General features: G+C 44.5%; 1 protein-coding gene across 1 annotated transcript; it reads right to left on the bottom strand.

Moving 5' to 3' along the window:
• Positions 1–4,798: 4,798 nt before the first annotated feature.
• LOC138769633 (nicotinamide N-methyltransferase-like) lies at positions 4,799–11,321 on the bottom strand. Its single transcript, XM_069948228.1, has 3 exons — positions 11,133–11,321; positions 6,842–7,049; positions 4,799–5,792 (listed from the first exon to the last, which is right to left on the bottom strand). The coding sequence occupies exons 1-3, from the start codon at positions 11,281–11,283 to the stop codon at positions 5,369–5,371; spliced, it is 783 nt and encodes a 260-aa protein (XP_069804329.1). The 5' UTR covers positions 11,284–11,321; the 3' UTR covers positions 4,799–5,368.
• Between the last annotated feature and the right edge of the window lie 659 nt (positions 11,322–11,980).

The raw sequence follows: 11,980 nt of genomic DNA, 5'->3' as shown, positions 1-11,980 counted from the left end.
CCAAACTATAGAAGCAACAGTACTGGGACTATTACCAAAGGATGAATTTGTTAATGCATGTTCTAGTAAAAGTGTCAAAAATTGGAAAATCATAAATTAAAAAAAATGTCAATCAGCCAGTCAATCATCCAATTTTCACCATGGACAGCATTGGACAGTGGCAGAAAATGGAAAATCTTTCTATAAAAACATTTCACACGTTCCAATCCCCCATCAAGTACCCTTTCACCTCCCCTTGTGTTGCAATAATTTGTCCTCTGCAAGGATGTTCAAGTGTCTAAACAAGTCTGTCCCTTTTGAGGGTTTGACCAGTGACAGCGGGAGAGGAAGCAGTCAAGGGGGTGGAAGTGGTGGAATATGGGGTCCTGGTAGTGGCCATCCTAACAGGATTGGACATAGTTTGTAACTCCGAGTAAGACCCAGTGGTCAGGTGAGTAATAGCCAGGCTGTTTTTGTGGAATCGATCTGTGGTGTCCCGCCACAGGTGTTGCTATTGGTTACACCCTTCACAAAAGTGTTAGTGGTAATGTAGCAGTACCAGAGTTTTGCCACAAGATGTTGTTGTGATAACTATGTATATACAGATATTGCACAGCTGTAGTACCTAAGGGGTTATTGTTCTTGTTTATGTGTCACATTAATCTGTATACCAATGAGAGTTCTTTCTTCCCTTCACCTATCATCTCTCTGTTTACTTTTACACACACTGCTCACCCACTCACAGCACAGTTTACACATGCTGTTGATAGGAAGTCACATGGGTAGAGGAAGTGTAGGGTCTTTTGCCTTTGCATTCTGTAGGGGAAGGACATAAGCTAGGACACTCCCTGCAGTAGTCAAGTTGGGCCCTGGCTCCTGCCAGGTCCCCAGTCTAAGTTGTGGTCTAGACGGACAGCACATGTATCTAGACACTGCTTCTCTTCAAGCAACTCTACTCCTCGCTATGCAGTGTGAAGCTACTACTAGAGAGGAAAAGTCAGGGATCATCCTAACCCACACAGACAAAGAGGAACACAGTGCAGGACAGTATCCATAAAAAGTAAAGGAACTGATCCGGATAGAGCAAAGTTGAAAGAAGTCTATGCACTCACAGCGCGGGTGTAATCAGAGAACTCTGACCCTCTGCTCATCTCAGGTAACAAGGTCTAGGGCTTCTGTCACTCTCTAGGATGGGTCCCTTGACACTGGTGGGCAATAGGTGGTGCAAAGACCAGAGAGTCAAAACATAGGCACAAATATTCTCTCAAGTATTTTTCTATTTCTACCTCTGAAGTTCTGGCAGAGCACAGTTCTATATTGGGTTGGGACTCTCTTGACATTCTCCTCTCTACTTTTCGGATCCTCCTTTCAACCTCTCATCACACAACTCAGTCAACACGGCTGTATTATTCCTTCTACTCTCAGTGCAGATCTGAATTCTGAAGTGTTAAGTAACTTATAAAGTGTGAAGTATTGTATCAAGGAAAATCTGTATTATCTGCTGCCTACCTAAAGTATCTTCACCGTAAACAAGATTATATATTTCCTAAAGAGACTCTGTGGTTCCTCACTAAGCAACGACACAGCAAATAGACCTTCCTTGGGTAATTTCCCTTTCCTGTGGGTGGAAGTGCCGATAATCCAGGTGGGTCACTGCTCCACTCTGGACCATCATGATAATTGCCCAAGGGACACTGCAACAGCCTGGCAGGTTACTGACCACAGGAGAAAAAAGTATAGTCTGCCCATTAAAATAAAAGCAACTGTGCCCAACTGGCACTGGCGTCACAACACAACATCAATGGGCAAGGCTACATCTCCGCCAACCACCGCAGAAGTGGCGTCACAGCTAACCATCTGGCAAGTGACCAGCTGTGCCTCCACACCGGAGATCCCTACAGACCCCCAAAATGTTCCAGCTCCACAGCAGTCAATAGTCAATCCTTGAGCCAGCAATCAAGGGAAGGGTCCGGACTGTTCTAGTGCTGTCCAAAGCTTTCAGGCTGATGGTCCCCCAAAGGTTGATTACTCTTGGCAGACTAGGGTTCAGGAAAGCCCAGGGTACATTTAGGGGTTTAACAATAGCTAACTGGCAAAATAGCATTTGGGAAGGCTTAGGCACTATATGGGTACTCCAAAACAGTAGTGGCACTCAACATCAGTCAAACAGTGCACCGGCTACAAATCAATCAGTGTTGCTTCCTAAGTGGACAGTTTGATTTAGCAGATGTTTGATTTACTTGGAGTTATATTGTCTTGTTTAAGTGTTCCCTTTATTTTTTGAGCAGTGTTTTAAAATATAGTAAAATGGAAAATTAGAAAAAAACATTGCCAACAATTCTTAATAATAATAATAATAATAATAATAATAATAATAACATAAGAACTTAATTTAAACAATAGGTCATTTTTTGATGACAGATTTCCTTCAGTTGATGTCCATCTGTTTGCTTTTAACGGTTGTAGTCTCACAAGACCCTGTTCTATGTATTGTGGTGGGGGGTTCCTCAATGTTGCAGTTTAGCTTCTATATGTATGTCTCGATGCCAACTCTTCCTTCGTGATGCGACGTGTTAAGCTTGGGCTTTGAATGGAGTGAATAGGATTCCTGATGTTTCAAATGCACTAAGGATGATACTGATTTGGGATATTTTGCGGATTTCATGAATTACAAATATTGAACTAACAAAGGAATCATGAAAAGTCTTTTTTTTTTGTTCAATGCTTCTACATGATTTTGTTCTTAAAGGGAACCTGTAACCCCCCGTGCCGGATCAGAGCCCCGCCGTTTCCCCGCTAGAGCCACTTATACTCACCCCGTTCCTGAAGTCCCACTCCTGGAGCCGGTACGGGAACAGAGATATCCCCGTGGGAAGCCCGGCGAGTGCTACTGATATGAGTCCGACGCCCATAGAGAATGAATGGAGTCCCGGAACCGGCTGAAGAAGTGGGACTTCAGGAACGAGGTGAGTATAAGGGGCTCTAGCGTGGGGTCGGCCGGGCTCTGACCAGGCACGGGGGGGTAACAGGTCCTCTTTAAGGATGTTTATCTTGAGAAACTATAGAAGTATCTTACCATGGTAATGGCTGATAAGCTGATCACTAAACATACTGTAGGCTATTGACTTTGGGGAATTTCTATCACCATGAGCTCCCTGATGTAATCATGTGACATTTTTGTCCTTAAAGAGATTATCCACCCAAGAGCTAAAAAATGAAATGCTAGCTGGTCTTACTTAGCCAGTTCCCCTTAGTATTTTGAGCCATGTCCTGCATTTTAGCTACTGCCATTCCTGAGTTAAAAGTTTTTTCTAAAAGCTGATCTATATCCAAGATGGCGCCATCCAGAAAACTACATTTCCCATCATGCATCTATCTGATTGGTCCGTTTCCATACTCGACCCCTTAGCTTTCTTTGCTGCCCACTGCTGTCATTACTATTAAGATTTTTGCTGGATAAACCCTTAAATTTAAAACTTTTGTTAGTTTGTATTACTGTCAGATACATTGCCTCATAGGAAATATTCACACCATAAAATGAAGCTATGCGCTATAATCAGAAAAAGTAATTTCTTACAACTTGACTTAATTATTATTATTATAAAATCCAAGCAAGTACAGTGGTACCTTGGTTTAAGAGTAACTTGAATTGAGAGCGTTTTGCAAGAAGAGCTCACAGTTTTTCAAAATTGTAACTTGGTTTAAGAGCATTGCTTTGGTTTAAGAGCTCCCTGTACAGGGTGGGAGGGAGAGTCGGGGAGGGTTATGGTCTGCAAAGCGGGGTTTACAGCACTGTACTCTGACCCAGAAAGTCTTCTCCCTCATCTTCCAAATCATAGCAGATTCACTTCAGGCTGAGGCTTGCATCAGGACTGTGGAGGTAATCTCTACATAGCTGTAACCAGTTGCGTAGCTATAGGGGTCGCCACGGTCGCCATGGCGACCGGGCCCCTAGCTACAGGGGGCCCCCTGGGCTCCCTTGCCACTTCCTGCCTCTCTGCCTCCTGTGATTCTGCAGGCTGCCTAACGCTGCAGTGTGGGGTCCTGAATTCTCCCCATCACCTGTTTCCTGCTCCTCTCTGCTGTCTGTGTGGAGGAGGGGGAGGGGCGGGAGAGCATGGTCCGGCATCAGGAGGAGGGAGGCCAGGAGCTGCTGACAAAGTGAAGTTTCCTCATAATAAGTAAGTGTCTGTGCTCTGTGTGTGTGTCTGTGCTCTGTGTGTGTCTGTGCTCTGTGTGTGTGTCTGTGCTCTGTGTGTGTGTGTCTGTGCTCTCTGTGGGTCTGTGCTCTGTGTGTGTGTGTCTGTGCTCTGTGGGTCTGTGCTCTGTGTGTGTGTGTCTGTGCTCTGTGTGTGTGTCTGTGCTCTGTGGGTCTGTGCTCTGTGTGTGTCTGTGCTCTGTGTTTGTGTGTGTGTGTGTCTGTGCTCTGTGTGTGTGTCTGTGCTCTCTGTGGGTCTGTGCTCTGTGTGTGTGTGTCTGTGCTCTATGTGTGTGTCTATGCTGTGTGTGTGTGTGTGTGTGTGTGTGTGGGTCTGTGCTGTGTGTGGGACCCTGTGCTCTGTGTGTGTGTGTGTCTTTCCTCTGTGTGTGTGTGTGTGGGGGTCTGTGCTGTGTGTGTGTGGGGGGGGGGGGGGGGGACCCTGTGCTCTGTGTGTGGGACCCTGTGCTCTGTGTGTGGGACCCTGTGCTCTGTGTGTGTCTGTGATCTGTGTGTGTCTGCGCTCTCTGTGGGTCTGTGCTCTGTGTGTGCGTCTGTGCTCTCTGGGGGTCTGTGCTCTGTGTGTGCGTCTGTGCTCTGTGTGTGCTGTCTGTGTGTCTGCCTGTGTGTCTGCCTGTGCTCTGCATGTCTGTGGGCTGCGTGTGTGGGGTGGGGTGGGGGGGCAAGCTAAAATTTTGCACCAGGGCCCATCAGCCTGTAGCTACGCCCCTGGCTGTAACCCCTCTCTCCCCGGACAGAGAGTGGTGCATTTATGGGCCCACATGTGTCCTGCTCATTCCTTCATGATTCCTGCAGTCTCTGTCAGCCTTTGTGTTTCCTATCCTTTCCATTCCTGTTATAATGTGCCTGCACTCACACTCAGCTATACACACTGCTTCTATAATGTGCCTGCACTCATACTCAGCTATACACACTGCTGCTATAATGTTGCTTCACTTACACTCAGCCATTCACACTGCTGTACAGAAAAGTTGAGCGTGGGACTCCTTCACCATCAACTAATAGTGTATAGGAAAATGGGTTGTCTAACCTAGAAAATCATTTCAATCAATTTATCAGGATTCTCTATAATTATTTCAATTAAATTCAAAAGAAGGCTATATTAGAATATTTTATCCTGTTTAAAAGCTTTACATCTAAACTCTTAACATGAGACTTGACATGTAAGACCTACTTCTCCTTGTGAGCTGCAATGAATATGAGGGCCTTATAGTCAGTGAGGTCACTCACAGCCGTTCTCTTCTTAACCTTACAGTCATCAATAACAAATCCTTCCCCAGCCAGAGCTTTCCTGGCAAAAGCCTCATCATATGTGAAAGCACTGAGCCTGTCTCTCCCAACTGTGTAATATGTTACATCTAAACCCCCAAATAATAGTAGGTGTCCTCCAGGTTTCAGCAACCCTGAGAACTTCCTCAGATATCTGATGTAATCCTCTTGGTCTTTGCAGATAGCCTCTAGAAGCCAAGCACTGATGATACAGTCGGCTGGTGGTAAGACTATCGGATCCGTCATATTTTCTTTTTCAAGGTCACATTTTACTACATGTTGAGCGGCTGATCTCACTTTTCCTTCTTTGTCCTCTAATTGGTCACTGAAAGAAATGGGAGAAATAAAGGAAGTGATTGTCCTATCATCGATGTGAGAACAGTGATATGAAAGCTCGGTAGTTATCTTAGGATTATTGGCTGCCAGTAGTGGTGGAAAGACCTGAATTTAACCAAAGCAGAATTCAAAAAGAATCAAAATTGTGTTCCCCCCCAAAAAAATAAGAAAGGGCCTTATATTAATTTACGTTCCCAAAGAGGCACTCTGTCTAATTTTCGGGGAATGTTGTATTTCTCAGGAGCGGCACCAGACAAGCACGTTGAGGGAGAGGGGGTGAGTGGCACAAGAGGGAAAGGGGTGAGCAGCATGGGAGGGGGAAGGGTGAGCGGCACGAGAGGGAGAGGGGTAAGTGTCATGGGAGAGATGTGAATGGCATGGGAGGGAGAGGGGTGAGCGGCATCGGAGGGAGAGTGGATAGCGGCATGGGAGGGAGAGGGGTGAGCGGCAGGGGAGAAAGAGGGATGAGTGGCACAGGAGGGAGAGTGATGAGCGGCACGGTAGGGAGAGTGATGAACGACATGGGAAAGTGATAAGTGGCACCAGAGGGAAAAGAGTGAAGAGCACGGGAGGGAGAGGGGTGAACGGCACTGGAGTAGAGGAGTGAGCAGCACGGCAGGGAGAGGGGTGAGCGGCACAGGAGGGAGAGGAATGAGCAGCACGGCAGGGAGAGGGGTGAGCGGCACAGGAGGGAGAGGAATGAGCAGCACGGCAGGGAGAGGGGTGAGCGGCACGCGAGAGGAGAGGGGTGAGCATCACGGGATGGAAGGGGGTGAGCAGCACCTAACAATCCAAAGGAGGGAGGGGGTGAGCGGCGGCACATGGTGGATGGCCTTACTTTCAGGGTGGGGGTGCCTTTGTAGATTATTTGGGGTGCTTTATATAAGGAAGATGCCTTATTTTCAGGGAATCATGGTAGTACAGAAGTGTAAGTAGATCATAGCGTGATCGCTATTTTGATAAATTCCCTTATGGTAGATCCTCTTTACGTCCTTTGCACAGTAGCACCAATGTCTCGAATATAAGCAAATATTTGACCTCTTTCCTTCCATCTCTACATGAATCTTTGTAGCATGTCCCCAGTTAAACGCTCCTGTCCGTGTGTCCAGCCATCTCTTCAGCTCCAGGATGCATCGGTCACTGACCTTCAGCACTATTATGTGTTTGAAAAACTCACAGGCCGCATAGAGATGATGGACCATGGAACCAATACTGAGGTCAACCAAGACATCTCCATTAATGTGACCTGCAAAAAAATTCTGAAAATTAAGCTCTTATAGATATTGTATATTAATAATGACATGTCTCTGCCCCTACTAGAAAAACATGTAAGCATTGCTTATTCCAACAGCCAAAATAATGTAAGAAGAACAGCGCAAATAATCCTCTTTTATAAGGGTTCAATATGGTTGCATTAATCTAATACTTCTTAAAATCATAATAATATGGATCTCCATTGTGGACAGTCCTTGTCTGTTAGATTAGTATCCTGACAATTGACTGATCACAAAGTGTACCAATGCTCCAGGACAGATGACAGTCACACTCAGTCTATTCAGAAGGCAGTATACCACTAGTTCAATTTTCATCTGTACACAGGCTGAATTTCTATGGCCCTACAATATTTTTGTTGGCACTATATTGAATTTGAATCAGCTTCTCACTGTTCCAATGTGAAATGCCTAACAAACTGGGTCCATAAAGAATTAGTTGGGGACAAGATAGTTTAAGGTGGACAACCTTTTTAATTGCAAGAAATACCAGAGAAAATGTTCTTTTGAAGAAAGGATAACTCCTTTAGTCTATTGCAGATACAGTATGAGATTCTTCTGTTTTACATAATTGTAAGAAAGAGCAATAAAATGTATATGCCAAATGGAATGAATTTGGCTTATGAGGCATTTTTTTCTCTACTGGAGATTGATTTCTTTATTTGTTTTTTTTCTTTTTCTTTCTTTATGAAACCATAATTACCAGAAAATCTTGAAATGTTCAAATTTCTACTAATCCAAATGTTTACTTTCAAATTAAATGCTCAAAATGGCAGCCATAATTCACACACAATGAGAGAGTGGGCTGGGCTTTATCTGTGTCAGTGACTGGGCAGGCACTGGGAAATACATGCAGCCAGTTGTATATTAGTGGCTGGCTAATTTTGTGGCCACTGGGGGAAGTACTCTATGGGGGACATTTATTAAGTCCGGCTTTTTCTGCGCCAGGCTTAAAAATGTCCCCACAGCGCCGACAGTACCAATTTTCATTTTTCCATTTTCTTTTTTTCCTCCTCACCTTCTAAGAGCTATGACTCTCTTATTTTTCCACCTACAGGGCCATGTGAGGTCTTGTTTTTTTTCAAAAACAACTGTACTTTATAATGCAGCCTTTCAATATACCATAAAATTAATGACAGAACCCCCAAAATATGATTTATGGGGTGAAATTTGGGGGTGGGTGGGGGGCAAAATTCTGCAAATTTTTTTTGTGTGTTTACGTAATGCATTTCACAGTAAAACTGACATGATATATTTATTCTATGGGTAAGTCTGAATACAGCCATATGCATGTTTACATAGCTTTTCTAATGTTTTACGGTTTTTATTAACACTAAAACTTATTTTTTGCAAATAGGTATATTTTATATTCTTTTATTTTTTCACCTATGAGGCTGCATGGGGCATCATTTTTTGCACCATGATCTTTAGTTTTTATATCACAGTTGTGACATATTATGGGGCCATCTGGGGGGGAGAGAGAAACAGACACACAGATTGGTGTATTATGAACTATCCTTGGACTGCCTGTGGATCATCCTTAAATACTATTTTTTTAATAACATTTCATTAGTAAAACTGTCTCATTTAAAGGAGAAGTCCAGCCAAACCCTTTTTTTATCCAATGCTGGGGAAGGGGAGGATAAAATAAATAACATGCTCTTACCTGTCCCGCTCCTGAGCTTGTGGCCTCATCTTGCCGCTCCGATCCCCGGCCCCCGATCGTTGGCTGAGTGGACCTCACCCGTCATGACCTGGCTCCTCACTCAGGCCAGGAAATGGCCAGGGACCCGGGGATCGGAGCGGCAGGATGCAGACACCAACACTGGAGCGGAAGAGGTAAGAGTATGTTATTTCTATTATCCTCCTCAGAAATTGCTAAAAAATATCGATCTGTCCGGACTTCTCCTTTAAGGACAACCATTACATATTGCACATTTAAAATAAATAACAAGTAAGTCCAGATGAGAATATTTGAGTATTCAGAAACATCACATTTACTTCACTAAATTCCTGGGATATTTTTGCTTTTCTGTCCCAAAACTACCATGATTCTACATTTAAAGGGGTAATCCAGTGCTACAAAAACATGGCCAATTTCTTCCAGAGACAGCACTGCTTTTGTCTCCAGTTTGGGTACAGGTTTTGTAACTCGGTTCCATTGAAGATAATGGAGCTTAATGAGCAGTTCTCAAAATGTTTTTTATTGCTCCCCCCTTTTCCCCCACCCCACTAGGCGTTAGCGCATATACTCACCACAGGTGATCGGTGTCCAGTGGCGCGGCTTCGCCCTGCTTCTGCGGAGCGCATTCACTTCATCCGCTGCTGTGACCCCTCTTCTGTCTCCTGTGCTTGAACTCCGGAAGTCATGCTCTCCAATAGAGAATGCATTGAAAATTGTGACTTCCGGCGTTCAATCACAGGAGACAAAAGAGTGGTCACAGAAGCGTATGACGTGAGTGTGCTCTAGATTTTAATGGCGCCGCAGGACCGGAATGAAACCGTGGCACGGGACACCGATCACCTGTGGTGAGTATACGTGTACTGATCCCAAGTGATATTCCACTAGTGACAGTGACCCCTCCTATACTGATCCCATGTGGTATACTAGTAACATTGACCCTACCAGTACTGACCCCATGTGGTACCCCACTAGTAACATTGACCCTCTCCAATATTGACCCCATGTGGTATCCCACTAGTAACAGTGTCCCCTCCAATACTGACCTCATGTGTTACCCCACTAATAACATTGACCTCCTCCAATACTGACCCCATGTGGTACCCCACTCTAAGGTGGACACGTCTGCTAGAACGTTCTCTGGCCGGTGACATAATTTCCTAGACGCACACTGGTGCGGAGAAGTGAGGAGCGGAGGTCAGAAGAGAAGAGTGACATAGCTCTTCAGCTCCAGGAGAGAGGAACACTGGTGGGGAGTGATGTGACAGGTAAGTTTACTTTTAATATTTAGTTTTTCACATAAAGGCTGCACAGCAGAGGGGTCTCTTCATGGTGGTGCTACAAAGAGCTATTCATGGGGGTGCTACAGAGGGGGCTATTCATGGGGGTGCTACAGAGGGGGCTAGAGATGGTGGCGCTACAGAGAGCTATTCTTGGGGTGCTACAGAGGGGGCTTATCATGGGGGTGCTATAGAGAGCTATTCCTGTGGGTGCTACAGAGGTGGCTAGTCATGGGGGTGCTACACAAAGCTACTCATGGGGGTGCTACAGAGGTGGCTAGTCATGAGGGTGCTTCAAAGAGCTACTCATAGGGGTGCTACAGAGGGCTAGTCATGGGGGTGATACAGAGGGGGCTAGTCATGGGGGTGCTTCAGAGTGGGCTAGTCATGGGGGTGCTACAGAGAGCTATTCATGGGGGTGCTACATAGAGGGGGCTATTTATAGGGGTGCTACCCATAGAGCGCTATTCATTGTGGTGCTACACAGAGGGGACTGTTCATGGGGGTACTAAGGAGAGGGAGCTATTAATAGGACATACTACACAGAGGGAGCTATTGTATATAGAGGGATACTACACAGAGGGGACTGTTCATGGGGGTGCTACACAGAGGGGCTATTGTATATAGAGGGATTCTACACAGAGGGGCCTATTCTATGTAGGGGGATGCTACAGATGGGGCTATTGTACATGTGGGATGCTAAACATATTAACAGAAAAGCCCTGCATTTATAGTTCACATAGCCTGAGGATATGTTATATAGCCCCCACCGGCAGCGTTAGTTGGGGCATGGTTAGTGAGCTGAGGGTAGGGCTAGAGGGGACGTAGTTAACAGGGGTCCATAATTTCTGAACTGCCCGGGGCCCATGGTATCCTCAATCCGCCCCTGACCCCACTAATAACAGTGACCTCTCCAATACTGACCCCATTTCCTACACTCAAGTTGCATTGAACCAGTGAGTATGTACCATTAATTACCACATTGCCATTTTTCTTTATAGAAGACACGGTTCAGGTAAAGATTAACATTGTTCTATTGTAAAAGCATGAAAAACCATCAAGCTAATTTAACAGTTTTAAAAAATCAAGATACATACCCACTGTGAAAGTTTTTGCAAGATTTTCAATGGGAAATTTCAAGATATCTTCTTCAAAAACCATATCAGGTTTGTCTGAGAAGTAATGCTCTAGATATTGTCTGGAATCAAAACCGTGTACATGATAGCGCTTATAGCTGCCGGAAGCCATTGTGTAATCTTGTATCACAGACCAAGTGATTACCTTTACACCGGAGCTCAAGAGCGTTATAAAATACCTAGGAATCAGTTTACAAAGTGTGTTAGTAACCTTTACTTATCACGTCATGAGACAGTCATGGGAATATGGAAAAAAATTACTTAGAATAGTAACGATCTTTAGACACAATGCGGTACGTATCCCAGAATCATGTGTATCTGCCAGTTTGTTATGGCTTCTCCTGAAGAGTAAAGGCTCATTGATATCATAGGGATTGAAAGATTTTAAAGAAGGTTTCCTGGCTTTTTAGTAAATTGGGACAGAGAGCTGGGACAAATACCTTTTAACATTTTAATATCCCCTCTGTATAAATATTTAGCTGTAATAGTTGTAGTGTGTTCTTATGAGGAATATGGTTACTTATGAGAGTAAAATAACAGAGAGAGGCTCCAGTGTTATAATTCAACTCCCCAATACCCAGATGAATCAAGGAAGAAAGTACTGTAATGCTCTCATACTTCTTTAAAAAAAAACTTTTGCACATAGGCCTACTATGTATAAAGACCAAAATGGCTGTAGATTTTGTGAAAGCAGTGTCACAATCATTATACAATCAAGTCTTATGTATATATTAAAGATGAGCGAGCACTAAAAGGCTCGGGTGCTTGTTATTGGAGTTAAATCTTTACCGATGGCCAGGTGCTTGTTT

The sequence above is a fragment of the Dendropsophus ebraccatus genome, chromosome 12 (assembly GCF_027789765.1).
Source record: "Dendropsophus ebraccatus isolate aDenEbr1 chromosome 12, aDenEbr1.pat, whole genome shotgun sequence".
Lineage (NCBI taxonomy): Eukaryota > Metazoa > Chordata > Amphibia > Anura > Hylidae > Dendropsophus > Dendropsophus ebraccatus.
Note: the sequence above shows the minus strand (reverse complement) of the source record. Positions and strands in the feature narration are given on the sequence as shown.